Source organism: Littorina saxatilis, linkage group LG6 (assembly GCF_037325665.1).
Source record: "Littorina saxatilis isolate snail1 linkage group LG6, US_GU_Lsax_2.0, whole genome shotgun sequence".
NCBI lineage: Eukaryota > Metazoa > Mollusca > Gastropoda > Littorinimorpha > Littorinidae > Littorina > Littorina saxatilis.
Genome location: NC_090250.1, coordinates 36,060,289 through 36,080,412, shown reverse-complemented (window position 1 = coordinate 36,080,412; position 20,124 = coordinate 36,060,289). Strand labels below are relative to the sequence as shown.

The 20,124-nt window shown below is 39.9% G+C and overlaps 1 protein-coding gene across 4 annotated transcripts; it reads left to right on the top strand.

The window, feature by feature from the left end:
• The first annotated feature begins 8 nt into the window (after nucleotides 1-8).
• Nucleotides 9-18,227, top strand: LOC138969123 (ATP-dependent (S)-NAD(P)H-hydrate dehydratase-like). 4 transcript variants are annotated; one of them, XM_070341841.1, is made up of 11 exons: nucleotides 12-138; nucleotides 3,291-3,466; nucleotides 5,044-5,170; nucleotides 5,552-5,597; nucleotides 6,254-6,342; nucleotides 6,800-6,908; nucleotides 7,662-7,712; nucleotides 10,843-10,947; nucleotides 11,345-11,468; nucleotides 13,248-13,359; nucleotides 15,791-18,227. In XM_070341841.1, exons 2-11 carry the CDS (start codon nucleotides 3,316-3,318, stop codon nucleotides 15,945-15,947), a joined length of 1,071 nt encoding a protein of 356 aa, XP_070197942.1. In that variant the 5' UTR covers nucleotides 12-138; nucleotides 3,291-3,315; the 3' UTR covers nucleotides 15,948-18,227. The 4 variants fall into 4 exon arrangements, with proteins under 4 accessions (XP_070197943.1, XP_070197942.1, XP_070197939.1 ...); XM_070341838.1 differs by lacking the exon at nucleotides 12-138 and adding an exon at nucleotides 256-575; XM_070341840.1 differs by lacking the exon at nucleotides 12-138 and adding an exon at nucleotides 2,508-2,813.
• Nucleotides 18,228-20,124: the final 1,897 nt, after the last annotated feature.

The window sequence follows — 20,124 nt, the reverse complement described above, 5'->3', positions numbered from 1 at the left end:
CTGCTTGTCATAGCAGAGAACTGCGAGTCCGACACCACGCCACATTCTTTCACCGTAACACTATGGCAGTCATTTGGAGGAACTTTTCTTCTTTTATAAGGAGCAGCATATCTTACTCTACAGGTGTAAGCATAGCAGGTGAGTATATTACGTTACATAGGTGATAAAATGCCAATTTTCTACATTCCTTCTTTATTTTTCAACTTCGGGTGTTTCCGTGAAGTCCAGTAGTTTCGGCAGTTTCCGAGTTCTTGTCGTGTAGATAAGGTTGACAATAATATATTGTTTATATCATTTATTACAAGGATGGCAAAGAAGGAGCTTTTCTTAGGAGCAACGTTTAGCTCCTATGAAGATTTTAACACAGCTTTCAAGGCGTACTGTGCTAGTACTTATCAGAAGTTCGTGATTGGAGCATGCAAAAAGATCGCGACTGTGAATAAGCACTTGGGAGAAAGCAGCCAGGGCATGCGGAAACCGTTATTTCCCGATAAAATTGTGTACTCCTATCTTTCTTACCGTTGTATCCGTCAAGGAGTTCACAAAACTACCTCCAAGGGGATCAGGAAGACCACGTATGTTTAATTTGATGCCGTCGTGTATCTAGTTGATTCAGATGAGCCCCATTGTCTAAATGTTGATGACCGAACTGGATTGCTAATCGCCCGCCATCTTGCAAATAAGCGCACTCCATTTGGGCTGTTCGGACGTCAGGCTCACCTCTATTTGCCCGATTTTTTTCTGTTTGACAAATCTTTGTTTTGGGGGCTTTTCGATCAAACGAATGGCATTTTTCTATCATCTTTCAGAGTATTTAGTTGATGAAATAGTTGTACTAAATCGGTAAATTAGAAGAGTTACATTTGTAGGCCCCCCCAAACAAAATTTAAATAAGTGTTTCTGATGACATGGTATAGGTTGATTACTTTTTTTCTTCAATTGATTTTTCTTTTTTAGTTACACACCAGGGGCGGATTAGGAGGGGGGGGGGGGTTACAGGGGTTCCGGAACACACACCCCCCCCCCCCCCCCGGCTTCCCCCCCCCCCCCAAAAATCAGATTTAATACTAACTTTAAAAGAAATAATGAGTGGCTGCTGACACCAGTTGCTCATGTTTAAAATCAAGGATAAAAAATAAATTGTTCATAAAATAGCTAAAACTCGTCATCTTCAGGGGGGCTTTGCCCCCCAGACCCCCCAACAGGGCCTTGCCCCTGTACCCCACAAGGGGTCTACCCCTGGACCCCAGATTGTAACCCCCACCCCACCCCCCCTCTGGCTTAACTGCTCCGCCCCTGCACACGTTCACTTTTTACTGGCCAGAAATCATGCTAGCTGTGTCCCAGACCTGCACGGTTGGCCTAGTGGTAAGGCGTCCGCCCCGTGATCGGGAGGTCATGGGTTCGAACGCCGGCCGGGTCATACCTAAGACTTTAAAATTGGCAATCTAGTGGCTGCTCCGCCTGGCGTCTGGCATTATGGGGTTAGTGCTAGGACTGGTTGGTCCGGTGTCAGAATAATGTGACCGTGGGTGAGACATGAAGCCTGTGCTGCGACTTCTGTCTTGTGTGTGGCGCACGTTAAATGTCAAAGCAGCACCGCCCTGATATGGCTCTTCGTGGTCGGCTGGGCGTTAAACAAACAAACAAACAAAAAAAGCTGTGTCCCTTGGATGCCAAGAAGAGTAAGATTCCTAGTTAAGTCTGCAAAATCAAGTTTGTAATTTCAAATAATAATTGTCTTTGTCAGGATCGGTGGGAAAAATTAAATAGTCCTTGAAGTTGAATCAGAAGCATTACTTTTTGTCTTAATTGGTCTTAAAATTACTTCAGATGTTTTCACTGTTTTTCCCTGCCAACTTTGTTTAATAAATCCCATTTGTTATGAGAAAAAAATATACAGTGGTTCAGTTTTATTTTTATTTAATAGGGACATTTTGGAAGAACGTTGATGTCAGCTTTGAAATGTGTAAGGTTGGAAGATATACATTTTCTGTCGGAGACGTTTCATCTTGACCGTTGTTGCATGGCGCAAGCAAAGATTGTATATCAACTTCTATTTTCTCTCAATGTGAATTATGAGTGACCTTTTAATGAAGTATTGCATGATGAATGTTCTATTGTTTTGAGGCCAAAGTCAAAGATAAAAAGCATTTACAACTACATAGTTTTTAATAAAAACAAAAATCTAACTTAATTCACAAACAAAAACAATGTGTCATTTTGATTTATCAAAAGTTCTAGTCCTAGCAGTTATTAGTTCGCTTACGTATCTGTCCACAACTGGTTGTGTAACGATGAAACATTTATTCCCTTGAAAAAAATGCAAGGGTATTTCGCTGGTGAAATCAAAAGACCCGTCGAGGACGAGGACGGTGCTCCCGTCAAGCGAATCATTGATCTTCCATCTTGTTACCCAAATTGTGTCAAGGGACTTCACTCTTTTCGCACGCTCAAAGTTGTTGTTTCCGTCGTTTTACCGTGACCGAGATTGACAGGATTCTTGTCCATCACTCGGACACGCTTGGCTTGTTTGTTTAGCAAACTGAGAAAATGGCAGAAACAATTTATATTGGTGCAATGTTCAAATCGTTTTTCGACTTTAACGAAGTCTTCAAGGAATATTGTAAGAGGACGCATCAGGTGTTTGTGATGCAAAAAAGCGTCAAAATCCAAAACGCGAACAGAAAGACCGTCCAGACACCTCTCGGGAAACCGCACTATGCAGAACAACTTGTATACGCTTACATTTTGTATGGTTGCGTTCGCGGAGGAGTTCATAAGTCTAGTTCCAAAGGAATCAGGAAAACTACGTGGGTGGATTATCAAATATTTGATGCAACTCTGAACTCGTATGAGAGAGGGGCATTTGATTTGTTGACAATGTAGATTAGTGTAAAAAGGGATCGGTCATTCTTTCCTTCCCCAGACTATTACTGTTTTTTGTTGACTCTTCTTTTCTGTGGCTAGCAAGTAATGTACCCGTTGAGTGCAAAAACCCTTTGAACTTCGGAGGTTTTTTGTTTGTTTTGTTTTTTAGTCTTTGCTGCTTCAACAGATGCCAAAGTATAACAACCGCGAAAAGGGGGTGAAAAGTAGAACTAACATTTTTATTTTTAGCCTAGGTAGTTTAGGTTCAGAATAGTCATTACATGAACCAGTAACATCCGAGTATAGGTCATGCTATCAGTATCATCCGTAAGAGCAAGGGTGAGTAATGTTTTACATTTTGACTAAATAGTAAATTACTGAAATCAAGGAAGAAAGGAATTCTTCTGTCATGATTTCAGGTCTCATAAATCAGGATGTGAAGCTATGATGTATGTGCGAGGTGATCGGGAAAAGGGAATTCTGGAGATCAGAAAGCTTGTCACGGACCACAACCATCCCATTGGGCCCGACGTGACATACAGAAAGGCAGACCGGATCAGAAAGAATCCCCAAAAGAAGAAAGATCAAGCGCAGCGTAAGGGGTTACAGACTTATTTGATGAAGAAAATGTGTACAGTTTACCCAATATGTTAGATCTATGAGAAACACTGATCCAAGGTCTAATCGTGCAAACACAACTGTTTTGAACTGTATGACTGATTCATTAAAAATCTGATGTTTTGCTTTCATTTTGAAGATTTCGTTGTGAGTTTTATATTACTCATTCATGTACAACTCAGACCTGGGAACCCATACAATTTCGACGTATTTTGTACACATGATTACAAGTCTAGAATACGGTCAGTTAAAAAAAATATGACGAGGAAAATTTGACTGCTCTTCTTCACAAGCGCATCCCGAAGCCGATCCAATATGTTGACACATGATTACAGTTTTTGTCAGTATACATTGAAAGAAGCATTTGATTTGAATGTATTTGTAAACTTAATAGACGGTGCGACGGACTCGTGTAAGCATACATGGTTGAAGCATGAATGTTCAAATGCTGTGTGGAGTACGCTCATTATTCTGAAAATGCACCAAGATTGTTTGAGAATACTTTAAGTGCAAAACAGGGGTTCCCAGGTCTGACAACTACACGGCTCTGTTGTGAAAGTGAAACAATGTGATTGTGAACATGTCGAGAAATTGATACCTGAGGTCAGTAAGTGAGTAAGGATTTTGGGAGAGAATGCTGAGTAGCATGTTCAGTATCTTTAGTTTCTTACTCTACATGCGATTAAATCCATACTGCTAAGAGCTCAGTTTTGAAAGTCTGCACCTAATAGTGATGTCTGTCAAGAACTTCACTAACAAAAATAGACGATTTTTGAAAATAAATCAGGGTCAGGGTTTTCATCGGTCTGGAAGAGTAAGACCTCCTTTTACCTTTACATCAGACAAACTTTTCACAACATCTGGAGCATGTTCCACGCTTCCGATCAGCTGAACTTATGTCTTTCGATCATCACAAGTTTTAAATACAGTACTGTATGTAACATTTAGTTTTATTGTGAAACTGCATTTGACTACTGGACTTCCGTGACATGTTCCTGTGCATTCTTTGAGTTGAAGATACTAATATTGGCTCATAAGAAGTAGCATACTTCTAACCATTAATGTATTTAATCGACTGTCTTTAAAGAAATTAAACTTAAAGGCTGACATAGTCCTATTTAATTGGTTTAATTACTTCCAGGGCTTTTCCCATCGTTGCCGGGATGTATAAATTAAGCTTCCTGCAAAGTTTTAGGTTTGAAGTCCTTACCAATTACGAGAAATAATTAATTCTTTATTGCATTGTTTAGCAACAGTTCTCCAGGACTTGGGCTATTTTTAGACCGTTGACGTCACTTCGTGACGTTTCGTAAACCAAAGATGGCGTTTGAGACTGTTCTGTTTACATTCGACACTATCAACACCACTTTGCAATACTGAAATAATTTTTTCTGTGTTCGAAAGCTACAGCCAATCGTTATTATATCCCCTTAGGTACAGTTTTATAACATTATTGGCACATGTATGTAAACAATATGAATTAATTAATGAACGCTACGAATATGGCAGCCTTTAAAGAGATTAAAATTCACGTAATCATATTTTTTTTTTCAGAGAGCTCTGGCCGCACAGTGGGAGTGACTGAACTGCAAACTATGGTCAAAAGTGTGATACCCCCTCTCACAAATGACCTTCATAAAGGACAGGCAGGGCGTATTGGAATCATTGGGGGGTGTCAAGAGTAAGTCGATTGCACTGTCTGTATGCACTATGTGTGTGTGCATGTCACTCTGTGTGAGTGTATGAGAGAAGCCAACGGCTGTACTCCTTTAATTTTTTTAACCAATGGTTTGTGTGTGTGTAACTTCTTCTTCTTCGTCATTCATGGGCTGAAACCCCCACGTTCACTCAAGTTTTTGCATGAGCGGATTTGTACATGTATGACCGTTTTTACCCCGCCATTCAGGGGATACGCCGATTTCGGGGGAGTGTGTGTAACATATGTATGTTTAAAATAGACTATTGTTGGGGGCTCCACTGTATTACTATTAATATATTGTCATTGCTGAAAAGTGTACGTGAATCTTTCAGGTTCAGTAACCATTTTTTTTTGTGTGTGCAGGTACACTGGAGCGCCTTACTTTTCTGCTATAACAGCACTTAAAGTTGTAAGTATGCTTTCATTACACATTTACACAGTTCTCAGAACGTCCTTTTTTGTGTTAAAAAGTGTTTCCCACAGCTTTTGAAACAGAAACCCTTCTTCTTCTTCTTCGTTCATGGGCTTAGACTCCCACGTTCACTCATGTTTTCAGCACGAGTGGATTTTTACGTGTTTGACCGTTTTTACCCCGCCATTCAGGCAGCCATACGCCGATTTCGGGGGAGGCATGCTGGGTATTTTCGTGTTTCTATAACCCACCGAACTCTGACATGGATTACAGGATCTTTTCCGTGCGCACTTGGTCTTGTGCTTGCGTGTACTCACGAAGGGGGTTAAGACACAAGCAGGTCTGTACATAAGTTGACCTGGGAGATCGGAAAAATCTCCACTCTTAACCCACCAGGCGGCAGCGACCGGGATTCGAACTCACGACCTCCCGATTAGGAGGCCGACGTCATACCACCACGCCACTGCGCCCGTCAAACAAACAGAAACCCAATGCATGGGGTGTTTCCTTAACAGGTCTTGAGATTAAGCATAAATGTTATAATTTCATTAGTCTTTCCATTTTACTAGATTTGATATTGTTACCCTTGCTCTCTGGTCCTTCATTGTCATGACACTTATTGAGTTGTGGTTACTTTTGTTTATGTTGGACAGGGAGCTGATCTGGCCCATGTATTCTGCACCAAGGAAGCCGCCCCAGTCATCAAGTCCTACAGCCCTGAGTTGATCGTTCATCCCATTCTGTAAGTCGCTCATGAGAATCTTCAGACTTTTGGCTGAAAACGGACTTTTAAGCTCCAAGGAGCAGATTTTGGGAAACGGTCCTGTAATTTGATCACTATTTTGAACATGTTCAGACTATTTCACACTTCCCAGTTCCCATGCCTGGTAAGTGTATGTTGGGTTATTAGATAGGATGTGATGGTTGGACACAGAGAGATAGGACTTCTCAAAAAAGGGGAAACCCCCCCCCCCCTTGTAAGACCCCCCAATTTAAGACTTCCTCCTTTTTAAGACCCTCCTTTCTCATGAAAATGTTCAGTTCTGTATGTTAACCTCCATTTAAAAACTTGATTATTTTCAGATTTTTTAAGGTCATAAAAAAGGGGGTTCAGTGTGTTCTGATGGATTTATTGATTTTGATGTTGCTGATTGAGATCGATTTTGCTTTGTTTATACCCAATCTTAATTTGCTTGCAGCGATCATGTAAACGCGCTAGCAGAGTTTGAGAAATGGCTGCCGCGTCTTCACACATTGGTCGTGGGACCAGGACTGGGAAGAGATACTGAAGTTTTAAAAACAGTTTCTGTAAGTTTAAAACAAGGCAGTCTGAACGCATGCCTAATTTCAATGGTAGAGATGGCACAAAATGTAAGATGTGGTGGGTTTTTTTTTTTTACAAAGTTTAAACATTTTTGTTTTAAGATTGTTTTCAAAAACATAAGAAAGCTCAGTGAAGTTCTTGGGTATTTTTTGTTGTTGTTTGTCACGAAACAATTTATTTGCATGATTTATGTGTCAGAATTGACCTTTTTGGGGGTGAAACATTCCATATTTAGGATACATTCATCTCAAAGAAGAAAACTGATGCAGTTTTAAAACATGTTTTATTTTAGTCCAAACAGATCACACAGCATGACGACATAGAGATTTCTTCACATGTATGAAAAGATACTGGTCCCTGAGGAGATATCATAAGCTCAAAATTAATGTGTGTAAAACAAAATATAGCAGCTTTACAAACTTTTGACAGAATTTTTAAAAATCATTCCTCTGTTATTCATAGAAAGTCTGTTATTGTGCAGAGCCATCTTTTTTGGCAAAAACAAGCTAAGAAGATTGAACAGTTAGTATTTAATGTAAACTGTTAAACAGCATCTGAAGTTTTTACAGCGATATCAAATGTTGTAAACCACTTTAAAAATCAGCTTTTATGTGCAGGAAAGAGGATCAAATTAACACAATGATTATTTAACAATAATTCTATGGTGTTCAAAGTACCTAAATAAGCATAGAACCCAAAGCATGGTTTGTTTACATCAGTTCTCATTTTCGTTTCAGTCTGTTATCCAGAACTGCAAAGCAAGAGGAATTCCACTAGTAATTGATGCCGTAAGTCAGTCGTGTGAGCAAATGAAAAATTGCTTGGTTGGTTGTTGAGTTTTTGTTGTCGTTGTTGTTTTATTTTGTCTGTTGTATTATGACAAAAGTAACTTAGAGCTATTATGGCAAAAATACTTAAGGGCTATTATTATATAATTAATCAAGGGCAGAAATAAGAGCCAAAGAAAGGTCTTATCAACAGGATTTGTGTGGCACTTGTATACAAGGTCACTGCATGCTTGTTTCTGCTGGATTCTGAAGAACTTTTGTACATATTAATGATAATGCAATACCCCATTTGTGTTAAAGGTTGTTAGGCTTCTATCTTGTAGAAGGAGTATCAAGAAAAGATTGAACATTTATGTTGAAATAGTGTACATAGCATCCTCCTCAGTCAGACCCATGTAACTGCAAGGTAAACTATTTAAAAGGGGGAAAGTTAGTTAAGGTTTTTCTTTGTTGCAAGAACAATCCCTTTCTCCCCAACAACCAAGAGCAGACGTCAACCGTGTTGTACTGTGAAGGTTAATGGCATTTCCAAGGTCACTAACACTTCTCTCTGTTTATATATTTAACTTTACTCTGTCAGGTTGGTGTGGGTTTTGAAAGAGTGAATACTTTTTCTTTTTGTGAGGCAAGCTTTCTACACGTACTCCTTGTCTACATGTTTCATACATTGCCCACACCCCCCTCAATAGTGACTGCTCCGCCTGGCGTCTGGCATTATGGGGTTAGTGCTAGGACTGGTTGGTCCGGTGTCAGAATAATGTGACTGGGTGAGACATGAAGCCTGTGCTGCGACTTCGGTCTTGTGTGTGGCGCACGTTATATGTCAAAGAAGCACCGCCCTGATATGGTCCTTCGTGGTCGGCTGGGCGTTAAGCAAACAAACAAACAAACACACCCCTCAATAGTGACTGGCCTATAATGTCACCTGGGAAAGTGTGACCCAATAAAAGCATGAGTATTCACTCTTTCACAACCCAGACAAACTTGCAGTTATTTTTAAACATCGTCTACAGTGGAACCTCCTTTTAAGACCCCCTAATTTAAGACTTTCTCCCTTTTAAGACCCTGTTTTCTCAGACTTTCTGTTCAAAATCTCTGTAAATTTACCCCCAGTTTAAGACTCCCTCCCTTTTAAGACCCTGTTTTATCAGACTTTCTGTTCATAATCTCTGTTCAAAATCTCTGTAAATTTACCCCCAGTTTAAGACTCCCTCCCTTTTAAGACCCTGTTTTCTCAGACTTTCTGTTCATAATCTCTGTTTAAAATCTCTGTAAATTTACCCCCATTTTAAGACTTTCTCCCTTTTAAGACCCTGTTTTCTCAGACTTTCTGTTCAAAATCTCTGTAAATTTACCCCCAGTTTAAGACTCCCTCCTTTTTACATTTAGTCAAGTTTTGACTAAATATTTTAACATAGAGGGGGAATCGAGACGAGGGTCGTGGTGTATGTGTGTGTGTGTCTGTCTGTGCGTGTGTGTGTGTAGAGCGATTCAGAGTAAACTACTGGACCGATCTTTATAAAATTTGACATGAGAGTTCCTGGGAATGATATCCCCGGAAGTTGTTTTTCTTTTTTTCGATAAATACTTTTGATGACGTCATATCCGGCTTTTTGTAAAAGTTGAGGCGGCACTGTCACACTCTCATTTTTCAATCAAATTGATTGAAATTTTTGTAAAGCAATCTTCGACAAAGGCCGGACTTCGGTATTGCATTTCAGCTTGGTGGCTTACAAATTAATTAATGATGTTATATTTGGATTAAAAACAAGCTCTGAAAATTAAATATAAAAATTATGATCAAAATTAAATTTCCGAAATCGATTTAAAAACAATTTCATCTTATTCCTTGTCGGTTCCTGATTCCAAAAACATATAGATATGATATGCAGACCTGTTTACCAGTACGATTTGGGCGTATTTTGTACGCCAAATTATTATCGGTACGCAAATACGCGACACACGCACAAAATACGCATAAGAAAAAGTCTAGAATACGTTTTCCGGTGTTGGTGTGCTGATTACGGGATGGTACAACTGATACCGGTTTTGGTCGAAGGGAGATAACCATGATAGCGAGTCTTCAGCTGTGGAAACCTTGTTCAGTTGTTAGCACGTGCGATCGTCTGGACAATTGTGGCAAAATAAAGCGGTAAAATGTGCCAGTTTCGGATGACTGTACCAAGTCTAAACAGTAGAAGCAGCAGATTTTCTTGGAGAAATATAAGAAAGAGCCAGGAATTGTGGAGTCTACTGTGGGGAAAAGTCATGCACACTGCAAGTATTGTAAATCAGATTTCTCCGTTGCCCATGCTGGGAAATATGACATCGAACGACACTGCAGTTCCAAAACTCACCTGGACAAGGTTGCTGCAAAGAAATCCGCTGAAAGCTGCCAAGGAATTATGAAGTTCATTCCTGCAAAGCAAATCCTGCCAGAAGAAAAGGCTGTAGTCCGTGCTGAAGCAATGTTTTCTGAGATGATTGTAAAACTGAACTTGCCACTGTCAACCGCAGATGTTATTTCACGAACTTCATCTTTTCATTATCTATCTGTTTGGAAGACAATGGTTATAATGCTATAAACTGACAGGTAAATAAAATTGTTTTATCCCTGTTGTATTGGAAGGAGTTAAATTCTGAAGGTGTTCACAAGACATGCTATTCTTACACAAACACGTTTGCACCCGACGCGTACATTTTCCCTAGCCCATATGGCTTTGCTTGCAAAGTACACCAACTTTTTGAAAAATACACTCAACTTTTTGGGAAAGTACTCTTGCCTCGGGTTTAGGGTAAACAGGTCTGGATATGTTTGGATTAAAAACACGCTCAGAAAGTTAAAACGAAGAGAGGTACAGAAAAGCGTGCTATGCAGCACAGCGAAACCACTACCGCGCTGAACAGGCTAGTCAGTTTCACTCCGTTTTGCACAAGCGGCGGACTACGGTCATTGTGAAAAAATGCAGTGCGTTCAGTTTCATTCTGTGAGTTCCACAGCTTGACTAAATGTAGTAATTTTGCCTTACGCGACTTGTTAAGACCTAATTTTCTCAGATTTTTTGGAGGTCTTAAAAGGGGTTCCACTGTGTTACTGCTGCCAGCCTGACTGAAATACTGCTCTCAACAGGATGGACTGTTCCTGATCACAGAAAGCCCTGAGCTTGTAGTGAGCTACACCAACACAGTCCTTACCCCTAACGTGGTCGAGTTTCAGAGGCTGTTTGATAAGATGGTGAGTCCTGTTGGGCACTATGTGTGTCTGTCTGTGATTCTGCCTGTCTGAATGTATGTCTGTGTGGTTCATGTGTGACCCAGAGTTTCTTTGATAAGATGGTAAGTCCTGTTGCCACTGTGTCTATGTGATTTCTGTATGTCTGTGTGGTTCATGTGTGTCCCAGGTATAAGTGAGTGTGTGTGTCTGTTTTGTGTGTATCTCTTTTGTGTGTGTTTATTTTGCGTGTGTTTTGAATAAACTTTTCTTCATGTAAATATGCTTTGATTTGGCTGTTTAGGTGGGCATGCCGATGATGTTGAGTATGCATGTGTTATTTTTGTGCACTGAAGGTAAATATTCTAATTTAGCCTTCAAAAGGGAATACAAGAAATAAAAGAAGAAAAACGGTGTGCAGATTGGAGAAAGACCAGGCCAGAACCAAGACCTTGCCGCCAACACGAAGCTTCTAGCGCAGTGTATGGGCAATCTTACCATCCTCCAGAAAGGTTCAGAGGACATCATTTCTGATGGAAACACAGGTACTATTTTTCGCATTGTGACAGTTTCTTTCTATGTTGTGGTGGTGATGGGTTTATTGGTTAATTATTTACTCACATGCGAAGCAAAAGCGAGTCTGTACTCGCCCGAGTCGTCCGTCCGTCCGTCCGGAAAACTTTAACGTTGGATATTTCTTGGACACTATTCAGTCTATCAGTACCAAATTTGGCAAGATGGTGTATGATGACAAGGCCCCAAAAAAACATACATAGCATCTTGACCTTGCTTCAAGGTCAAGGTCGCAGGGGCCATAAATGTTGTCTAAAAAACAGCTATTTTTCACATTTTTCCCATTTTCTCTGAAGTTTTTGAGATTTAATACCTCACCTATATATGATATATAGGGCAAAGTAAGCCCCATCTTTTGATACCAGTTTGGTTTACCTTGCTTCAAGGTCAAGGTCACAGGAGCCCTTCAAAGTTGGATTGTATACATATTTTGAAGTGACCTTGACCCTGAACTATGGAAGATAACTGTTTCAAACTTAAAAATTATATGGGGCACATGTTATGCTTTCATCATGAGACACATTTGGTCACATATGATCAAGGTCAAGGTCACTTTGACCCTTATGAAATGTGACCAAAATAAGGTAGTGAACCACTAAAAGTGACCATATCTCATGGTAGAAAGAGCCAATAAGCACCATTGTACTTCCTATGTCTTGAATTAACAGCTTTGTGTTGCATGACCTTGGATGACCTTGACCTTGGGTCAAGGTCACATGTATTTTGGTAGGAAACATGTGTAAAGCAGTTCTTAGTGTATGATGTCATTGCTAGGTTTAGCTGAAGGTCAAGGTCATGTAAAGGTCAAGCATGTGAGTCGCATGTGAGTTGCCCTTCTTGTTTCATCATTTGATTTGTTTTGTTTTTGTGTGGGTTTTTTCCGGTCAAGGCTTGCTTAGGGAAAACTTTAGGGTACCTTGTGGAGAATGCAAATTCTAAAAAAAATATAAAATGTTACATTATGAAAGTAATGGCATTTCGCTGTTTCAGTTTTGACTTGCATTTACAAGAAGAAAAACCTCATCGCTTTAAGTATGAACGTTGACAAGTTAGGACGTATTATTTCCAATCGAATCCTGCAGTGAAGTTTTTAGTCGGTATGTCTGTGTTATCTTTCAGGTTGTACTTTTAATCATATCCAAACCACTGATTTGAGTTTCATGCATCCATGTGCCTGTGCTGGAATTGAATTCTGTCTTTTCATAGGTGTAGGCCTAAAGATAATAAAAGTCTGAAGCAATAGTCCGGAACAAGTTCTGTCAGATCTCCAGGACCCAACATGCACCCATGGAGTTCTCACTTTACTCTTATTCGAACCCAGGACCGGCAGGCACAGTGGCCTAGTGGATAAGACGTCGACCTCCTAATCAGAAGGTCGTGAGTTCAAATCCCGGCCACAGCCGCCTGGTGGCTTAAGCTTGCAGATTTTTCCTATCTCCCAGATCAACTTATGTGCAGATCTGCCAGTGCCTTATCCCCCTTCATGTGTACACGCAAGAACAAGACCATCCATGTCAGAGTTCGTTGGGTTATAGAAACACGAAAATACCCAGCATGCTTCCACCAAAAGCGGCTTATGGCTGCCTGAATGGCGGGGTAAAAATTATCATACACGTAAGAACCCACTCGTGCAAAAACATTAGTGAATGTGGGAGTTTTGAGCCCATGAACGAAGAAGAAGTAGAAGGAGAACCCAGGACTAAATAGTATGAAGATGAGATTTTTTAATGTGTTGTGTGTGTGTTATGCAGTGATCATGTGCAGTACAGACGGGTGCCCCAGAAGATGTGGTGGTCAGGGAGACTTGTTGTCTGGATCCACTGGCGTCTTCTACAACTGGGCTGTCAAGAAGTCAGCAGACGGGTCAGTCTTTCACATCTTATATTCTTTTTACATTTAGTCAAGTTTTGACTAAATGTTTTAACATAGAGGGGGAATCGAGACGAGGGTCGTGGTGTATGTGTGTGTGTCTGTCTGTCTGTGCGTGTGTGTGTAGAGCGATTCAGACCAAACTACTGGACCGATCTTTATGAAATTTGACATGAGAGTTCCTGGGAATGATATCCCCGGACGTTTTTTTCTTTTTTTCTATAAATACTTTTGATGACGTCATATCCGGCTTTTTGTAAAAGTTGAGGCGGCACTGTCACACCCTCATTTTTGAGTCACTTGAGAAAAAGTGACTCTATGTAATCGGTCAGTGTTAGTCTGTCCGGCCGGCCGTCCGGCCGGCCGTCCGTAGACACCACCTTAACGTTGGACTTTTCTCGGAAACTATCAAAGCGATCCGGCTCATATTTTGTTTAGTCGTGACCTCCAATGACCTCTACACTTTAACGATGGTTTCGTTGACCTTTGACCTTTTTCAAGGTCACAGGTCAGCGTCAAAGGAAAAATTAGACATTTTATATCTTTGACAAAGTTCATCGGATGTGATTGAAACTTTGTAGGATTATTCTTTACATCAAAGTATTTACATCTGTAGCCTTTTACGAACGTTATCAGAAAAACAAGGGAGATAACTAGCCTTTTCTGTTCGGCAACACACAACTTAACGTTGGGCTTTTCTCGGAAACTATAAAAGTGACCGGGCTCAAATTTTATGTGAACGTGACTCCCAGTGACCTCTACACTTTGACGTCTGCTTTGGTGACCTTTGACCTTTTTCAAGGTCACAGGTATGTCTTGAAGGAAAAAAATTGAAATATCATATCTCTGAAACTATTCATCGGATTTGATTCAAACTTTATAGGATTATTCTTTACATCAAATTATTTACATCTGTATTGTGTTGTGAATAGCAATTTCTTCCTGTCCATCTGATGCCTCATATAATATTCAGAACTGCGAAAGTGACTCGATCGAGCGTTTGCTCTTCTTGTTCAATCAAATTTTTGTAAAGCAATCTTCGACAAAGGCCGGACTTCTGTATTGCATTTCAGCTTGGTTGCTTAAAAATTAATTAACGACTTTGGTCATTAAAAATCTGAAAATTGTAATAATAATTTTTTTATATTTGGATTAAAAACAAGCTCTGAAAATTAAAAATATAAAAATTATGATCAAAATTAAATTTCCGAAATCGATTTAAAAACAATTTCATCTTATTCCTTGTTGGTTCCTGATTCCAAAAACATATAGATATGATATGTTTGGATTAAAAACACTCTCAGAAAGTTAAAACGAAGAGAGGTACAGAAAAGCGTGCTATGCAACACAGCGAAACCACTACCGCGCTGAACAGGCTAGTCAGTTTCACTCCGTTATGCTCAAGCGGCGGACTACGGTCATTGTGAAAAAAATGCAGTGCGTTCAGTTTCATTCTGTGAGTTCCACAGCTTGACTAAATGTAGTAATTTCGCCTTACGCGACTTGTTTCTTTTTTCTAAAGTGTCAGCTTGGAATGTTATGCTTTCTAGCAGTTGGTGTTTAGTTTGAACATTAGTCGAACTGTTATGACTCAGTTTTCCTTTTGGAAATACATGTATATATATTCATTGCTGGAAGTTTAGATATATATTTTTTGGGGGGGGTACTGTGTCTGCTTCTTTTGTTTTTGTTTAGTTTTTTGCTCTCCTGACACCATATTATTATAATTATTATTATCATATATTATTACTATTTTTATTATTAATATCTGATTGTTAATGTTATGTCTTTAACATCAGTGCTGCAGACAGAAAAGTTTTGGTCGTTTTTGTTACTACATGTAGTGGCATGCTCAGGTTCATAACAAGGGGTGAAATAAAAAATTAAAAAAACCTAGACGCTTGAAGCGAAATTAATACATTAAGTCAGTCTGTCAAACTCACAGAATAATACTGAACGCACCCCTGTATTTCACGAAGACAATGCTTTACCAATGCCCGCGACAAAGTGTTGACATTTTCAAGTGGAAAACGTGGTCGCTTGAATTGACTAGCCAGTATTGCGCAGTAGCGTACAGCGCGTGGCTTTTCCTTTTCTGTTCTTTTTATATTTCTAAGCTTGTTTTAAAGTCTTTCTGGACAGATACCGGATTTTTCCGGTTGCGAAATGTGTCACTCAGCGCCTAATACCGGAATGTTACGGTTACTCTGCTCCTGTGCAAAATCTTCTAACTATCCACTATATTCTACCCAATCCATGTTTTCAATGCCGGGGCCGTTACTAGTGCATATCGGTTTTCGTCACGTGTGTTGACCGTATATGAGTGCTTTTCTTCTTTTTTTTTTAAATGTGAGGCAATGAAGTCCAAATAGGGTTAATCTAAACATAACAATCTTTAATAATTATATCCTTCTTTCATTTGCAGGACAGCCATTCTGGGCCCTGGTGTGCTGGCGGGATACATGGCGTGTCGACTGATCCGAGAGTGCAGTCGCCGTGCGTTTACCTCAAACGGCAGATCCATGGTCGCTTCCGATTTGATCCCTCACATTCATCAATCCTTTGACGACATTTTTGTGTGATGGTTTACTGACGCTGATGGGGTCTATGTCGACCAAAAGAGTGGGATTCCCTTTAGGTGGAGTTCCTGGAGGGGGTACAGGAAATCCCACAGGGTGAAGTTTTTCAATAAAACTTGCAAACCATACTCGAATTTCTAAGAAATATCAAAAAAGATTGAAAAACATAAAATTCTACCGATGTCGCCAAGCATCACGTGACTTTCAGCGATATCAGCGACACGCTACAGGAACTAAATCCTGTGGTATTCCTTGACGGTGACAGACAAGGCTGTGTGAATTTGATTGACTGATTCTTGGCTACATTAGCCTCTCCTGGAACTTATGCTTTGTACCTGATTCCATGCAGTCATCTGACTGGAAAGAATATTACCTGTTGATTTTTACGGGGGAAGAGGTGTTGGTTGCTTTCTCTGTGTCATTTTAAATGTGTTTGTGTGTGCAATCTATGCTGATTGCTAATACCAGATTGCTAGTTGGAATGTTTGGCATTCTTCTGACCATCATCACTATGTCGATTTTGTTAAGAACATTACTGTCAGTGCTTTGTCTAACCGCTGTACTCATTACAGATCGTTTTTAGTTAATTTGATATTTTTGGGGGGGTTGTGATGTTCTGAAGTGTTTGAAAGCTTGGTGAATTAATATGCATTAAAGTCCAAATGCTTGTGTCTATTTGCCTTGGTTGTTTGAATGATTCATCTTTTCTTTTTTGAAATAAGATGTTCCAGTCTAATGCTCTCAGAATGTGACTTCTTGGATTTGTGTATGCAGACACTTGCTCCATCTTTTGAATTTAAAAAATTGAACAAAGTTGGAGACAAAATCCCAGATGTGGTGATATTCATGCTCATAGCGTGGGACTGAAAGAGAGAGAGAGAGAGTGTGTGTGTGTGTGTGTGTTTAAAAGCATAGAGAGAGTGTGAGACAGAGTGTTGGGAATATTTTGATAAATGTTACAAATAAGCTGGTATCGGGCATGGGAATTGTCCGCCGAAAGGCAAATTTCTGCCGAATTGTTTTTTTGTTCTGCCGAAAAAGTAGAAGTTTCCGCTGGAAAAAAATGGGGGAGGCAAAAATGGTTCTAAAAACTGAATTAAATGGCAAACTTGGAACTAAGATGACACCGAATTGCACCATTTGGGTTCTTTGGAGGGAAAAAAATTCCGGGGGGGGGGCATGCCCCCGGACCCCCCTAGTAAGGCTAGGTGCTTCGCGCCGTCGACTTTGTTATTACTTACAAATTTTCAGCCTTTTTTACAATTTTTAATTACCATGCCTGTGGTATGGTGTATTAATGGTTTGTTTGTTTTTGTCAAAACTGTAGCGTGGTGCTTGATTATTGTATACCGTACTTTTCGGACTATAAGGCGCTGCCATGTATAGGGCGCACCCCCTACTTTTAAAAATAAAACTGAAAAAATCCTAGAATAAGGCGATGCCATGGATAAGGCGATGGTGTCGTGCATAAGGCAACGGCACGAAAGAAAGAAATATGATGAAAAACATCGTATGTAGTAACAAAAAACAAAAAACATCAATAATCAAACATGGCGACCGCTCAAAATCGGCACGAAACACTGTTTCAAACAGAAAGTCAGGGAAGAAGATCAGTGGTACCTCAATCGTCACTCGTTGTCGTCGTCGTCACTCTCACTCCCACGCAACTATTGTTCAGGTAATTTTTTCGGCGATCAACATTGCTTGAATTGTGTTCACTTAAATGGTTGTTAGTTGCTCATTGATTTCAAGTTCACAGTGCTCGTGAAACCTATTTTATCCAAGAATAAGGCGACGTCGTGTATAAGGCAACCCCACGATTTTAAGTGGGAAAACAAAATTAAAAAAATTATCACCTTATTGTCCGAAAAGTACGGTAGATGTTTTAAAAGAAAAATTTTACCACACAAGTCCAATGACTTTCCTCAATGTCTTGTATCTATTCTACAATTGAAAACTTTCACAGAAACAAACTAGATACAAAGAGGAAATGACTGTGAAAACTTATAAAAACAAACAAATTCTGATTGTAGTTCTGGATTTGAGATTGATGAAAGATGAGTTCTTGTTCTCCTATGTTGTACTGTTTTACAAGATACAAGATACAAGAAGTTTTATTGTTCTCATCAATACAAGGAAATTTGGCATGTGTGTGGCAAGACATGATACACTGATACATAGACATTTACAAAACACAACTGAAGTTCAATATCAGCACACCCTTACGCAACATACCCACTACTTCAGACACACAGGCTACATGTGCCCCTCGGACGTACGCAACCCACAATTCACCCAGTCATACAGCTCTAAATGTTTGTTAAATTTGAGCACAAAAATATGTCTTGCGTCAAGTGCTGGTTTTGTGCAATTAAAAAATACAAGAGCCAGTTGTCCCCTTGAATTATTTTATTTCTTATTTGTTGTTTTTATCATGTTTCCTGTACTTTCTTCCCTGTGTGTGGGTGTGTGTTAATCTCAAAACTATGTTATCGTGCACCTCATGTTCAGCGAAACAATATTGGTAAGAAGCAATGTATATCAGTACAGACGCCTATTAGAAGCTCACAGATTATAAGCACATAAACAATAACATGCCCCAACAAACCTGACTCCTAATTACAAATCTGATCTTGCATGCACAGCTGCATGGGCCATGGTGTCAATAATTTATTACCAGATGGCTTCCTAAAATTATATTTCGGAAAAAAAGCAAATGCATGATGTATACATCTGTAGTCAAATAAGTATTTAAATTGAAGTGTAACTGGTCACGATGCCCGTACTTTCAGATTTATCTTCCTCTTCTTCCGTTGTTGCTGTTGTTGTAAATAAGTATTTAAATTGAAGTGTAACTGGTCACGATGCCCGTACTTTCAGATTTATCTTCCTCTTCTTCCGTTGTTGCTGTTGTTGTAAATAAGTATTTAAATTGAAGTGTAACTGGTCACGATGCCCGTACTTTCAGATTTATCTTCCTCTTCTTCCGTTGTTGCTGTTGTTGTAAATAAGTATTTAAATTGAAGTGTAACTGGTCACGATGCCCGTACTTTCAGATTTATCTTCCTCTTCTTCCGTTGTTGCTGTTATTGTCTTTTCGTTGTGTTTTTAATGAAGATAGTTTTGGTAGATGGGTCTGAGGAGTCCTAAACTTTGGGAACACTACCTTATGTGGCAGTGCTCTTAGTAACATACAGGGGTGGGACTTTTCCGCGGACACAATTTACGAATTCCGCTGGAGTAATCTATTTTTCCGCGTCCCATTTCATCACAGTATCTATAACGGGGCTGGGCCGCTATTGCGCGGGTCCGCTATTGCGCGAATCTAACCCTAACCCTAACCCTAACCCTAAAGATTCGCGCAATAGCGGCCCCGCGCAATAGCGGCCCCGCGCAATAGCGGGCCGACCCCTCTATAACTTGTTGACTGAATGATAGGGAGAGAAGTGAAGATGAAACAGAACACTGGAGGCTTGAGAGTTAAATTGTGCTGACTGAGAACTGACTCCCAATAACTAATAGTCATGTTGTGCTTCAATACATTGAATCATTCTATTGCCAGTATTGGATTATGACTGACTGACTATTAGGGTTTAACGTTCTGTTAGACCAACTGGTCTATATTGAGACAGGTATTGGTAATATGCTGAGTATATGGTGTGATACTTTGATTCGAACAAGCCCGCTGTGGCTGTCTTCTTCGACACACCAGCATTGGGTTTGTCTCATCAAAGTATCGAAATACGATCATGATAATCGGAGACGAGAGATGATGCATGCGTGTCTTCGTGTTTTCCAAGCCCTGAGACTTTCGCTGTGAACGTGGCTACCAACTGAGCTACGTCCCCGCCCCCTATTGGATTATTGATACATGGCTCATTACGAGTATGCACCATTACAATGTTACCATTGTTGTGTGATTTTTTTTTGTAGGGGGGGGGGGGGGGGGGGGGTGGTGTGAGAAGAATTACTTTTTTTTTTCCCTTATTCTAGTTGAATTTTAGTCTCAGAATGCACCAGATTGTACAGATTTCAAGTTAATGTACCATTTAAACAATTTTTGGGGGAGCATGACCTCGAAACCCCCTAGAAAAAGGGATGTCCTCGTTTTTTATCACAAGAGAGTCCCACCCCTGAACATAAGATGTGTAAGGGGAACTCATACATTTTACATCTGGTA

What these genes read in the sequence shown, in the direction of transcription:
- LOC138969123 (XM_070341838.1), top strand. Translation starts at nt 307, where the DNA reads ATGGCAAAGAAGGAGCTTTTCTTAGGAGCAACGTTTAGCTCCTATGAA. An exon ending in TTGATCGTTCATCCCATTCT is followed by an intron (nt 6,343 to 6,799) that starts GTAAGTCGCTCA and finishes ATTTGCTTGCAG; the next exon opens with CGATCATGTAAACGCGCTAG. An exon ending in TTCCACTAGTAATTGATGCC is followed by an intron (nt 7,713 to 10,842) that starts GTAAGTCAGTCG and finishes TGCTCTCAACAG; the next exon opens with GATGGACTGTTCCTGATCAC.